This window comes from Bos grunniens, chromosome 8 (assembly GCF_055505025.1).
Source record: "Bos grunniens cultivar Pamir isolate PY7600 chromosome 8, Bosgru_T2T1.0, whole genome shotgun sequence".
Lineage (NCBI taxonomy): Eukaryota > Metazoa > Chordata > Mammalia > Artiodactyla > Bovidae > Bos > Bos grunniens.
The window spans coordinates 76,175,388-76,189,173 of record NC_141172.1 but is presented as its reverse complement, the minus strand read 5'-3'; the positions used below and the strand labels follow the sequence as shown (position 1 = coordinate 76,189,173).

The following is a 13,786-nucleotide window of genomic DNA, read 5'->3' as shown; positions in this document are numbered from 1 at the left end:
TCACACATATTCCTGGTAAGAAGGCTTCAGTGTTTAGAGATGAGAGCCAAAGGTTTGTAGGTAGAATGCCATCAGGGTCTTCTAGGATCGTAGAAAGTCAGTGCTGCATAGAACTTCAGAAACCATCCATAAAGCTCTCAGGTTTCAAAAGAGGTTCAAATTTAGGATTTTTCCGTAAGTTCTAGCTTCTCCTCTTTGAGATCATTACTGATTGGAAGAGCAGTGGTGATGGACGCAGTCAGGAGCCTAGCGAGCCCTGCCTGGGGTATCAGCACCACTCACCCCTGGAGTTCATCCAGGTGGATTTTGTTCCACTCCGCCACCCTGCCCCCCTACACTGAAATAGTCTTACTTATTAGACTCATCTGAAACTGCTGAATCTCTGATCATCCTGGGCTTTGGCTTACAAGGGCCTTCAGGAGAACGAAGGCTGAAACAGTGTTTTTCAAACCCCTTTTAAGCCACAGAACTCTCTTCCTTAACCAGAAAGTGTAGACAAAGCCTATGTAAAAAAAGATAAAAACAGAGAAGCTGTGCTGTTGGTGGGGACCAAGTTGGGACTGGGGACTAGAGACCCTTGACTCATTGCTCACTGCTCCACAGGAGGTTGGGTGACCAGTTGTCTGAGTTTGCCCATGACTTTCCCAGGTTTGGAATGAGAATTCCCAAGTCTTGGGCAGATACTATCAGGAGCATAATTTAAAAATGCTTGGATGAGATGATTCACAAAATGTGTGCTTCTAGGAATGATGATGCATATCAGTAAGACATCAAGGCATCTGTGAGTCTCCTGCAGTGTTTGAAGACTGGTAAACAAAGAATAGCTGATGACCTCTGAAAACTCAGCATGTCTAGACCACTCCATTCACATGACAGCAGAGAGAAGGAAAGGCAGACAGTCTGGTGCTCTTAGTCTTAGTTGGAGCCTACACATTTTTGTTTTTGTTTTTAATCATTAAAAAAAAATTTGAGATAATACTCACATACTATAAAATCAACGGTTTTAATATGTAAGTTCAGTGGTTTTAGTATAATTCACCAATTTATGCAACCATCACCACAATCTGATTATTCAGGACATTGAATAGTTTTTGCACATGTATTGTTTTATCATGAGTGAGAGAGTCAGTTGGTATATGGAGTAAAATAAATGTAAAAACACAATTGAAAAGAGGGGAGAGAAAGCGGGAAAACCCAAAATCAAAGGAATCCATTTGGGGCATTTGGAGTATGCTTATTATCTGGCAGCTAACAAAGTAGTCTGACAATTCTATCATTGAATGGGCCAAGTAGGCATATCAAAGATATCACTTCCAGTCATCTGTAGAAGCTTCAGAAGACCCAAGGAGTGTAACTGTGAGAACAGGTGGCACCATACAGAGTTGACTGGGTCCTTGTGTCAACACCTCTGCCAGGCTACCCCATCTCTCCCATTGAGACTTCTAATCCCTAATATTTATCCTGACCTGAGATTTGCCCAAACATTGTGTTCCACCATTATCCCATAATTATCCCTGTTCCTTAAGAAAGAGGAAAGATATAGCTTATCCTGACCCAGCAGTGTGACCTTGAACCAGTGGCTGGCCACATCTGGCTCATCTGTTGAAAGGAGGGAGCTGGGACTCAGGTATGATTTGCTTGTATCACTGCGGCCTCATGTTAAGAATAGTGGGCTTTGGAGGCCAACAGACTTGAATTTGAACCTTGATTCTGTTGCTTACTAGTCGTGTGACCTGAAACAAAACAATGAACACTTTGAGCCTTATCTGTATTTTTCATCTGTAAAATTCAATTGGTAATCCCTGCCCTGCAGTGTCTAGTCCTGCCAGGCACACTGACCATCAATAAGTGGTAGCTGCTGCTATGACTATGATGACCCCCTGCTCCATGAATGGGGAATGTTTTCTGAGTGCCAGTTGGTTGCAGAGCCCAGTCCCTTTGCTTCTGAAGGGCTCTGACTCTGTGAAGCTCAGAGCTTCCTCCACTGCCTGCTTCCTTTCCTAGCCCTGCTTCCAGCTGATCATGGTTTTGGCCTTCATGATATGGGCCGGCAGAGCAAGGCGCTGATCTTTTTTTTTTTTTTAATTGAAGTATAATTTCTTTACAATGTTGTTAGTTTCTGCTGCACAACATGAATCAGCTACACACACACACCCACCTCTTGAGTCCCCCCCTCGAGTCCCCCCCCGTCCCACCCCTCTAGATGGCTGCAGAGCACCAAGCTGAGCTTCCGTTGCTATACGCACAGCAGCTTCCCACCAGCTAGCTATCTGACACATGGTAGTGTACATATGTCAATGCGATTCTCTCAGTTTGTCCCACCCTCTCCTTGGCCACAAGTCTGTTCTCTATGTCTGCATCTCTATTCCTGCCCTGGAAATAGGTTCATCAGTTCTACTTTTCTAGATTTCATACGTATGTGTTAATATGCGATGTTTGTTTTTCTCCTTCTGTCTTCACTCTGTATGGCTGACTCTGGATTTATCCATGTCACAAAGCCCTGATCTTGTTTCCTGGGTTGGGAGTGGTTTGTTTCCTCCTTTGCACTTCACCTGTCATGAGAACAGGGAGGCCCCATGGCCAAGAATTCCCCAGTATGCTTTTAACACATGAATGTGCTGCTAGTTGTCAGCTGGCCCGGGGCCACCGATCAGGTTTGAGAGCCCTGGCTCTGAGATCTGCTGCCTGGGAACAGAGCCCAGAAACAGAAACTCTCCCTCCTGCTCCAACCCCCTGGGGATCCCCAACACAGACTTAGACAGTCACCATCTGAGAGCTTCCTCCCTGCCATGCGTTCTGGGTGCTGCCACCCCCAGAGCACTGGGATGTGCCATTTCTGGACACTGATTCCCTGAAAGCACACTCGATTCCCTACAGTGTCTCCCTGGTGGTTCTTCTGATGAATCTGTCTCACACCTGCTTTAGGCTGAGACAGTGCTAGGCACTAGGGACATAGTGGAAGCTCAAATGACACTCTCTGTCCCCAGCTTTCTATGGAATTTTGTGCAGGACATAAAGGTAGTCCCTAATAAATTTCTTGTCTGGGTTAGTGTGCATTTTGTCAAAGAAACAGTGTTACACTTGGTCGTCAAGGACCCAGAGTATCTCCCTAAACTGACACCTTTCACACTTCAGTGAGCATGAGAGTTACCCAGAAATCCTGTTAGAATGTGGATTCTGGTTCAGTAGGTCTGGGTGGGGCCCAGGAGTCCAGATTTCTAATAAGCTCCCAGGTGATGCTGTGCTGCAGGTGTATGGCCCACACTTGAGTAATGAGGTTCTAAACCAGAGATCCTCAGCCTGACTGCACATTAGAATCACCTGGGGGAACTTTTAAACAATAACAACATGGACCCTACCTGAGACCCAATTAATTTGAAATCTGAGTCCTCACCAAAATGTGTACACGAGTGTTCATAGCAGCATTCTTCATCACAGTTAAAACAGATGCCCATCAACTGATGAAAGGATAAAGGAAAGTGGTATATCCATACAATGGAATATTATTGAGCCATAAAAGGGAGGAAGTACCTACTGATTCCTGCTACAACAGGGATGAAACTTGAAAACATGATGCTAAGGAGTGAAAGAAGGAAGGGACTTCTAATAGGTATTGGGAGGTTCTTTTGAGGGTAATGAAAATACTTTTTATGAATCTCTAACTTTGTAAATTATACTGAAAACCACTGAAGTGTACAGTCTAAAAGGATGAACATTATGTTATGTGAATTATATTTCAGTAAAGCTTTTATTTTAAAAATTCAGAATCTGGGATGAAGGATCTTGATGTTAGTAGTAATATACCTTTTCCAGGTGGGGTGAGCCTGCAGCCTAGGGTTTCATGCTCTAATCTTGTGATTCTCAAAGTTTGGGTCCCTGGACCAGCATCAGCATTTCTGGGGAACTTGTTATAAAGGCCTGGCTCAAACTCAGACTTACTGAATCAGAACCTTGTATTTTTGAAAAGCCCACCCAGTGATTGTGATGCATTCTGAAGTATGAGGACCTGCATGGCCAAGACATTATTTTAAAAATACAGAAAAGCCTGGGTTTGCAGCCTGGTTCCCCCAGCTTCGATGATGTGACCGTTGTTAAGTGAATTTACCCTTCTGTGCCTCAGTTTCCTCATGTAAGAACGTGGATTGCTTCTTCCTATGAGAGAGCTGTGAGGATGAAATAAATTAATGTATTTAAAGTGATTTTTAAATAATAAATTAGTGCATTTAAGCACATGGTAAAGAATCCACCTGCAATGCAGGAGATGGGGGATTTTTCCCTGGGTTGGGAAGATACCCTGGAGGAGGAAATAGCAACCCACTCCAGTATTCTTGCCAGAGAATCCCATGGACAGAGGTGCCTGACAGGCTTCAGTCCATACAGTTGCAAAGAATCGGACGTGACTGAGCAACTGAGAATGCAGTGTGCTTTGGATGGTGAATGGCGCCTAGTAGGGCTCAGTAATAACATATATTGTTATTACAGTGATTACTCCAGAAGCTATAAACCACAGGGAAAAGGGAAATTGTATTGTTAGTTCTAGAGGTGGCCTTTAGAGCACCAGCCAGTGTCTCCCCAGCACCTAACCTGACCTCCATCCTCAGCTCCTGTGGTAACAGGTACCAGAAAAAAGCTGGAAGCAGGGGTGAGTGGGGGCATATTCCTGCAGAGCTGTGCTGTGTGTACATCAGATGACACTGATACTCAGAGAAAGCTTTATCTGTTCCAGGCACTGTGAGTATGTATGCACATCTCACATTTAAATGTGAGTATCCCATTTAAATCAGACTTTCAGTGTCAGGACTGGACAGAACTCCATAACGCCATGAGAAGGGGTCTCTAGGTAGAGTGACTCTGCCCTAAAAGTTCTAGGGGATTGCAGGGAGAGTTGTGACAGTAGAAAAGAGAGAAATGACGAGGCCACCATATGAATACACAGGTGTCACCCAGTCAGGTGCTGGTCAACTGGGGACTGGATTTCCCTGTGAGGTCAGAGATTTGAGAATAGCCAGTGCTTCTGTGCTGAGGTTTTGATGAGTAGCTGGAGCTGGAAGTGGGGAGAGGGAAGACCAGAAAGGAGGCTAGAGGAGAGGGAACTGCTACTGCTACTAGGCTGTGCCCGCCTTGCCTACACTGGGAGGAAGGCTTGCTCTGGGCTCATGGATGAGAGAGCCTGGGAACAGAGAGCTGGAACGGGTCAGCTAGAGCTGGAGCCTGAAGCTCTTTTATTTGCCTTCAGAGTGTTTGACATGGTTCCCGGGTATGGCCACAGCTTAGAGAATTGGCTTTGGTAGCTCAACAGTGAGAAGGCAATGCAGAGGTTTGGAGAGTGATATCAGGGGTAGGGGAAGGGAGAGAGGGAGGGAAGGTATCATATAATGAGCAAGGAGTACTTAGGTGTTTTCAGACCATTTCGTCTCATTTAAGGCTTCCCAGGTAGCACTAGTGGTAAAGAGCCCACCTGCCAATGCAGTAGACAAAAGAGATGTGGGTCAATCCCTGGGTTGGGAAGATCCCCTGGAGTAGGATATGGCAACCCACTCTAGTATTCCTGCCTGGGAAAATCCCATGGACAGAGAGGAGCCTGGTGGGCTACAGTCTATGGGGTCACAGAGAGTCTGACACAACTGAAGTGACTTAGCACTTCTTATTTAACCCTCCTCAGAACACTATGAATTAAGTATTCTAATATCATCATTCTTTAAAAAATTTGTAAAGAAACTAAGGCTCAGAGAAGCTACATGACTTGACAAAGGCCACAGGACCAAAAGCAGGAAAGGATCCTAAGCTTCTGCGTTTTGGGGTAAAATGCCACCTGGGAGTCATTCAAGGAGAATGTGGGGACGCCAAGGTTCTCTGATGCAAGCAGGCGGCCTTGGAATGACCTTGGAGTGTTTGATAAAAATACAGACTCCCAGGCCCCTATCTAGAGGGACTGAATGAGCCTCTCCAGTGATGGCTCCTGGGAGCTGGTACTCCTAACCCTGCTCCAGCATCTACTGATGTACAGCCAAAGGTGGGCACAACTGCATGCGTGTCCTGTGACCCAGCCACCTTTCTCTTGCCTTCATTCATTTCCTTCCATCCCGCTGTCCATTTCCCAATTCCCAGGGGTTTTGTGAGGTTCACGCTCTCAGAATAAATTCCCCTGTTAAAACTCCATAAAAGATCTCAGCACAGACATTATCAGGCGTCTCCCTGAACATTTGGGAGGGCAGGGGATTGGTGGTAACACTCTCGATAGAGTGTCTCTGAGCCAGTGAAACCACACAAATAACCGTCGAGGGCACTTACCTGTCAGAAGAAGCCAACGCTTTTTTCACTCCTCTCATCCTGACCAGACAGCTATTCGCTTTCTCTGTGAAACATGCCTTGTAGCCAGTTTTCCTTGACGTACTTGGTGGGTTTGTGTAGATGCAGTGGAGCGCTGTGAGGCCTCCCACCAAGAGGCTGTTCTGAGGCAGTGGCCTCTGCATGGGACTTGGAAGGGCAGGAGCTGAGGCTGAACTGGCGAGAGACCACCCACTGCTCCCTAGACGAGCCCCTGTCTATGGAATTGCTGTGCTAGCCACACCTCCATAAAATGGGCACAGAGTTGAGTCTGAATTTCAAAAACTACAATTAGGACTCCTAGTAAGCTTTTTTAGCAGTTGATCTTGCCCTGAGCATCCTTAGGAACCTAGAGCAATAACAACAAAACAGTAAAAAAGCAGAAACTGCTTTAAAAAGTTTCTTCACCTCCTACCTCTGAATACTTGGGAGCAACAACTCTGCTGAGATGGGAAATGTGTCCAGGCCTGTGACTCTCTGGGGCTAAGATTGGAGGTAGGGTAGCAAAGAGGCCCAGACCAGGCACATCCTCAGGGGAGGAGGCACAACGATGCTGACTCCATTAGTGATGCTTGCTGGGCCATTTCTCCTCTTGAGTGCATGTGGTCCGTAGTCTGGCTTTGGCCAGCAGCCTGTCCTAGGCATCTAGACCCCTCTGCGGTGTGGATTTCATGTGCTCTGTTTATCTTTAGGGCTCCCATGCTGTCTTCTCTGGGCCCTGCCTTGACAGGATTCCCTCTCCCTGGGCTTGACCCCTCTCCTGCCTATCTTGCTCTCTGGATGCATCCTTTGTAGCCAGTACTCTTCTCTATGTGTTTGGATGGTTTGCAAAAGAGAATTTTTTGTGACTTTACATTGTCTTGAGGACAAAGACCGAATCTTTAACAAGGACAGCTCGAGGTCAGGTCCTACTAAATTAGTGGGGAGAATGTGTGAGTGAAACTGTGTAAAACAGTTGTAATAACAGCACTGCTACTGCTGCTAAGTCACTTCAGTCGTGTCTGACTCTGTGCGACCCCATAGAGGGCAGCCCACCAGGCTCCCCCGTCCCTGGGATTCTCCAGGCAAGAACGCTGGATGGGTTGCCATTTCCTTCTCCAATGCTTGAAAGTGAAAAGTGAAAGTGAAGTCGCTCAGTCGTGTCCGACTCTTAGCGACCCCATGGACTGCAGCCTACCAGGCTCCTCCATCCATGGGATTTTCCAGGCAAGAGTACTGGAGTGGGATGCCATTGCCTTCTCCAATAATAGCACAGGAAAATGCATATCAGATCATCTTAGTTCCCCCAGTGCTCAGGGTCTGGGCTTTAACCTGTTGGGCCTTCTGCCTAGAACACAGCCACCACCCGCCATGTTAACACCTTCCCTCTCTTGAAGGGGAGATCTCTTCCTTAGGCCACCTTCTGTGGCCCCCAGATCAGATCAGCACCACCCCCATACTCTAATTGCATCTTTTTTTTCATAGCACCACTGCTTGTAATTTACCTTTGTTCTCTTCTTTGTGGGGTTTCTAGATGAATATCCATTTCCCTCTGGGCGTTACATTCCATGAATGCAAAGTTTGTGTCTTCCTTGAGCTGTGTGGTGCATAGAGCAGAAGAGACACTTGGTTGATAGTGCTAAGTGATTGAAGCCAGGCTTCATGGACTCAGGGATGGAGCTCACTGCCCTCACCGAAGCTTCCAGACACAGCCCTCATTGTGTGATTGTCTCTACTTAGAATTCCATAGAGCTCATTGTTCTGTTTGTTTTTTATTAAGATTTTGTAATGATCAATAGTTAAAAATGATCCTGAACTCTGTAGACCCAGTCTTTCTAATTTGTTGGGTTTAACTGCATCAGGCTCAAGGTGACTGACTTTGAGGTGTCCTGAGGTATCACAGGAATCAAATGCCCCATGTGTGGCCTCTGGACTGCCCATGTTCTGAATTGTTCTTTCAGAGTGGTGGTGTTTTGCTCGTATTTACGGGAAGGGCTCAGAGGTGCTGAATCAGGGCTTGGCTGGGCTTCTGCTCCTCATGTATCTTAGTCATCGACCGGTGTGGTTTCTTTTAAAGGGCACTGGGTCATGGTGGCTTAACCCATCTTAATACTCAGAAACCAGGGATCATTTCCATGGTGATCATTTCCATGGCCCCTGTGCCATCTCCCAGAAAATACACAGTAGGTGAGTTCTATGTGACATGGGGAGTGACCTGTGTCACCAGGGAACTGCTTTCTGCTGCAGTGCTGGCAGAGCTCCAGGTAAGAAAGTCTGCCCAGCAAAAAAATGTAATGATGCCCTCTGCCTGAGCCCACTCTCTTCCTGTCACTGCAGCAGAAACTGGGAAAGAATCCCTGATGATCATCATTATTTCCTGGTCCTTTTTGCAGATCATGACCTGGTAATAGATTATGATACCAAATGTGTGGGTCACCAACAGCGTATACAGTAATGAAAAGACATCAGATAGAAAAGACCAGATTGCAACATACATGGTGAAAACATTTCTTTCAGGGGTGTGTGTGTGTGAGTATGAGTGTGTGTGTGTGAGTATGAGTGTGTGTGTGTGTGAGTATGAGTGTGTGTGTGAGAGAGAGAGATAACAGTATAACATATCTCTTTCTTGGCCATCAGAAATATCTGATTACCACACGTTACAGCATGTTCCACTTGGACTTTGCAGTGGTATACCACCTCTGCTCTGCTTTTTCTTACAGGTATGCAAAATCCAGTCAGATCAAGACAGTGTCAAGCAGCAAGATATTTTTTAAAGGAAGTAGATTTCGATATAGGTGGGTACCCATGGTTCCACTTTGATGATGGGGTTGGGCTGGGCACAGCCTTTGATGTTGGAATATGGTATTGATACTTGTAAATCAGTGCACTTTGGCCCATACCCCAGTTTGGGGGCTCCCTTTCCACTCATCTCTTATGCCCACAGGATCTCTCAAACTCTGTAGTAATATCCCCTCATGGAGGAGTAGAAGGCATGGATTCTTATTGGGTCAGATCACTGTGAAGTTTAAAAAAAAAAAGTGCACACACCCCTCCCCTTCCACTCTGAGCATCTGTGCACAGACGCCATGTTTCTGTCTTTTCTGCAGCGGTAAAGTTGCCAAAGAGGTGGTGGAAGCCAGCTCCAAAATCCAGAGAGAACCCCCAGAGGTGCACAGGTGAGTGGGGTGGTCCCCAGGGCTCTGGGAGGTTTCTGGGTAGACAGGAGGGTTTCAAGGCAGACTTCGCCAAATCCACTAGAACAATGAAGGGAGCAAGGGCACTAGCTGCCTGGCCCTGTGTTGTTTTCAACCCTGGTTCCAGGCACTCCCATCATCCCCCTGGTCTCACTCAGGTCTGCCCGGGCTCCATTATGAGTTACCGGCTCTACAGGGAGTCATTGCCCTGATTTGGCCTGGAGTATCACATGAACAAGCAGGAAATGTGTGAGGCGTGGGTGAGCTGGGCTGTCTCCTGAGTCCGTCATCCTGTCCTCTTAGAAATGCTGTCTGCCCTTGGCTCTGTTCATCACTCATGGCCAGTTCCCACTGGTCCAACTCCTCCTAGACTATTTCACATGAGGGGGTAGGGTGCCCATCGCTCATCAGACCTTTAATTCCCCAAAGCCACTCAGAGGAATGAAGAACTTAGTCATTATCAGGACAAGGGTGTGCTTCTCTGTTAACATGGCAATATTTGTAATTCTGAGGAATGATAAATCTTCTCTTAACCACGCTGGACCTCTTATCACCACAGTTTACACAGATCATTGTACATCCTAAACTTCAAGCATGCTCCATATCTAAAGCTGGACATTCTCATCCTGATTTTCCTCCTTTTGAAGGCAAGATCATCATAAAATATATTCTTTAGGAAGTTTTCACACACTGGTGGGCACCAGTCCTTCCTTCCCCACCTTTGAACTTGGATTCTCCCTTAGGCTGAGATTTTTTGCTCAGCCTTCTCTATCTCCAAGGTGATCCAGTGAGCTGGGTACCTCTCCCCTGGTCCTTGGGGCCGTCAGGCAGGAGGAGGCCACGGTCTCTCAGAAGTGTAGCTAAGCCAGCCAGCGTAGGCACCCACACAGGCGAACAGAACTGCAGTCAGAATGAAATCTTGTGCAGATGTGTACAGAGAATAATTCGTTCCTGGTTTGGGGTGATCCAGTGGGAGCTTTTCATACTGTTCATGGAGTTCTCAAGGCAAGAATATCGAAGTGGTTTGCCATTGCAGGGAACCACGTTTTGTAAGATAGGGAAGCCTGGAGTGCTACAGTCCATGGGGTTGCAAAGAGTCAGACACAATTTAGTGACTGAACAACAAATGGGAAGCTGTCACATGCAAGTCTGCAAAGCAGTCTCTCCTGCTTTAAGAAGCAGGAGAAAACTGTAGAGTGAGGGAATCAGGGGTGCCCCGGCTGGGACCCCTTGGTGCAATGCCTGTGAAAGTCAGAGTTTACCTGTTAATGACAATGGTCATTTTTTTTAAATAGCCTTTTTATACCTCCTTCTCTGCCTCCAATTGTGGTTACTCAGTGAAGCAGAAACAAAAAAAGAAGAAATAATAGGACATATCATTGGAATGTTTCCAGATTCTTTGGTCTAGAAAGACCTCAGGGATCACCTTGTTCAATGCTTCTATTTTACAGATAGGGGAACTTGAGTCTTGGAGAAGTTAAATGGTTTGTCTGAGATCATAAATATTTTGGTGGCACAAGTAAGCCTAGAACTCCAGTGTTGTGCCCCTGAGTCCTGTGCTCTTTTCTCTGTAGTATCTGCTGCCTAGAAAGCCCCTGCATTCTCCTAGAAGCTGGGGGGCAAACCTACCCCAGGGGCTCAGCTTGGGTTTTATTCTTCCAGCTTGGAAGCATGAGTGTTTGATCTTAAAAGAAATACTCGATTCTGGGGAACCCCCTTGAAGGCACAGACACAAAGTAGGAAAATGTTTTTAAGAGTATACTTTCAGAAAGACCTATTCCAAACATGCAAGGTTTTCCAAAAGCCCATACAGAGGGTTAATGAGATCAGGAAAGAATATCTTAAAACATTTCCCTTTTAAATTTACGTTTGCATCATTTGTGAGAATCAAGCCTTCCTAGATCAAGGCTTCTTAAACCGTACCTTGCACAGGGATCATCTAGGGTTCCTGTTAAAATCAGATTCTGATTCGTGAATCTGGCATTTCTAATGTGCTCCCAGATGATGGCCGTGTGGCTAGTTCATGGTTTGCACTTTTGAATAGCCAGACTCTAGATTACTGGTGGTGGAGGTGGTGGAGGGTGCAGATTCACCCTAGTGAAAAGTGAAAAGCTTTTCCTGGAGTGGACTGAGACACCAGAGCAGATGAGAAATGAGGCATCCATCAATTCAATTTATAGTTTTTCTTTTCTGGAATCTCCTAAAATCTCCCAGAATATTACTGCAACCAAAGTTCTATAGGCCCTTTCAGCACTGATTCCCATGCTCTTTCTCGCTGTTCCACTCCCTTCTCTCACATGCTTGTGAAAGGAGGCCTCTCTGGCCCTCAGTTCTTTGGCAGTATCTCTCAAACCTCTGACATCACAAGGAAGAACTTGTTTAAAGTAATGATACAAAGTACGCTCTGGGAGGACAAGGCTTGGGTCTATCTTGGTTACCACCATCTTACCCACCACTTTACACAACGCTTGGTCAAAGTAGGAGGTCAGTAGACATTTGTTGAATGAATGTATGCACTGGGAGTGTGGGATGACAGCTTTACCTCTACTTTTCTGAGACTTGAGATCTGTCCGTGGTGCTGCCTTGGGGACCTCGCCCTCCCAAGAAGTAGCACTGTGGTCAGAGCCAGGGTGACGTGTGTGCCACTTTCAGCAGCTACTTCTTGTTCCTTTCCAGTAGCTGGCTGCAGGGCAGGAAGTTGTTTCTCTGGAACAATTATCATATTTTCAAATTGTTTTGACATCTTTGCAGTGGCTGTCAAAAGTGAGAGTATAGTAGTGAGCTCTTTCTCTGGCAGTGCTCAAGGAGCTCTGCTCATCTAGAACAATGACAAGACTTCACTTAGCTTTCTTCCCTCTCCCTTGAGATTCTCCTTTTCAAAGTATTGCCAGTTCTTGGACTTCTACTTCTGTTGATGTGTGTGTGACATAGAGAAACAGATGCAGACTGAAAACATTGTCTTGGGATTTTTCTGTTTTTCAAAAAGAGAAGATGCTCACTCTCATGTTAGCTCACTGATCTTTGCTGATGACAAGATCCTCAACTGAAACTCTATCAGCTGGCTACTTGGTGAGAATTACCTGCCCATTCCAGGGCCCAGCGAAGTAGAGGGCTGTAGCTCAGAGTTCAGATTCGACTCCTTAAACCACCTGGGCATAGAGCCTCCACCAAGGGATTCCCAAAAACAGCACTCGTACCTGAAATGAGCAACAAGCAAGGAGTCATGAATGGGTCTAATCTTGGCTTTGTTGCTGTGGTATATGTCCTGCATAAGTCAGTGTCTCAGATCATCAGTTTGTTCATCTATACAATGAGATTCATGTATCCCTCCCCGGCTTCTAGGTTTTCTTATGGGCATTAAAATTATGAAGTGCAATAAAAATGAGGTGGTGATATTATTATCACTGCTCATCCAAAAATGGGATGCTAGAATCTGAAAGACACGTTCACATTGAAGTCTCTTCAGATGGAGCTTTTGCTCACAGGCCAGCACTTCCTTTTGTTCCGAGGAGTGGTGGCCTTAACTCCACAAACCTTGTATTTGTTGATCAATATTATGCCATCATTTTTTGAAGCCACTCTTAGAACACACTTTCAGTTCCCGAAGGAAACTGTTCTTCTCAATAGAATCCTTACAGCAGTTTCACTCAGAAACTTCTCTATGGAGAATGCTCATGAGTGGGCTGCAAAGCAGGCCTGGCACTTTGGCAGAGTCTGCTGGCAGGTGGCCTCTGAGAGGGAGGGGCCACAGCACAGACGCTCACCTGATAGGAAAAAGAAGAGCCTCCCTAAAGGCTCGCTGCGGGTCCCTCCAGGTTGTGATCTACATTGTGATTTCTGGAGGAGAACCTTTGTCAGTTCAGCTGGCATGCATGTTCAGAGATGGATGATTCAGAATTAGTTTGTGCAAGAATGGAAAATGGGCTTTTCAGAGGTCAGAAAACTAGTCTGCACACACAGCATGTGCTTTGCAGAACTAAGACTGCAGTCATGAAAGCCACAGGGCCGATAGAAATCCCATGAAGATCTCAAAAAAAGAAAAAAAGAACATTTCTACAATAAAAGAAGCCTTCACTCCTGGTGATTTTAATCTCCCTCTTCCTCCTCCCTTCCTTTCTTCCCCTGTGAGGAATCCCTGCTTCCCCTCCTTTTCCTATAGGCCACTGCACCTGCCAGGACCTATCAGACATTACCTTCCCTGGAAGGTCTTTCCTGGCTCTCCCCTCACTCACAGCAGGATCAGGTGCCCCTTTCTGTCGCCCCCCTGGACACTTGGCCGTCTCCCA

General features: G+C 46.1%; 1 protein-coding gene across 28 annotated transcripts in view; it reads left to right on the top strand.

The window, feature by feature from the left end:
• The window catches only part of FRMD3 (FERM domain containing 3), a 379,694-nt gene that overhangs the window by 292,525 nt on the left and 73,383 nt on the right, over window positions 1-13,786 (top strand). For 27 of the 28 annotated variants that reach the window (XM_086416760.1, XM_086416773.1, XM_086416753.1 and 24 more), the window contains 2 exons: window positions 9,027-9,101; window positions 9,414-9,482. In XM_086416760.1, coding sequence (XP_086272886.1) covers window positions 9,027-9,101; window positions 9,414-9,482 — 144 coding nt within the window. Of the gene's footprint in view, window positions 1-744; window positions 4,574-9,026; window positions 9,102-9,413; window positions 9,483-13,786 lie in introns of those variants that run through there. The other variant, XM_086416774.1, reaches the window with a different exon arrangement.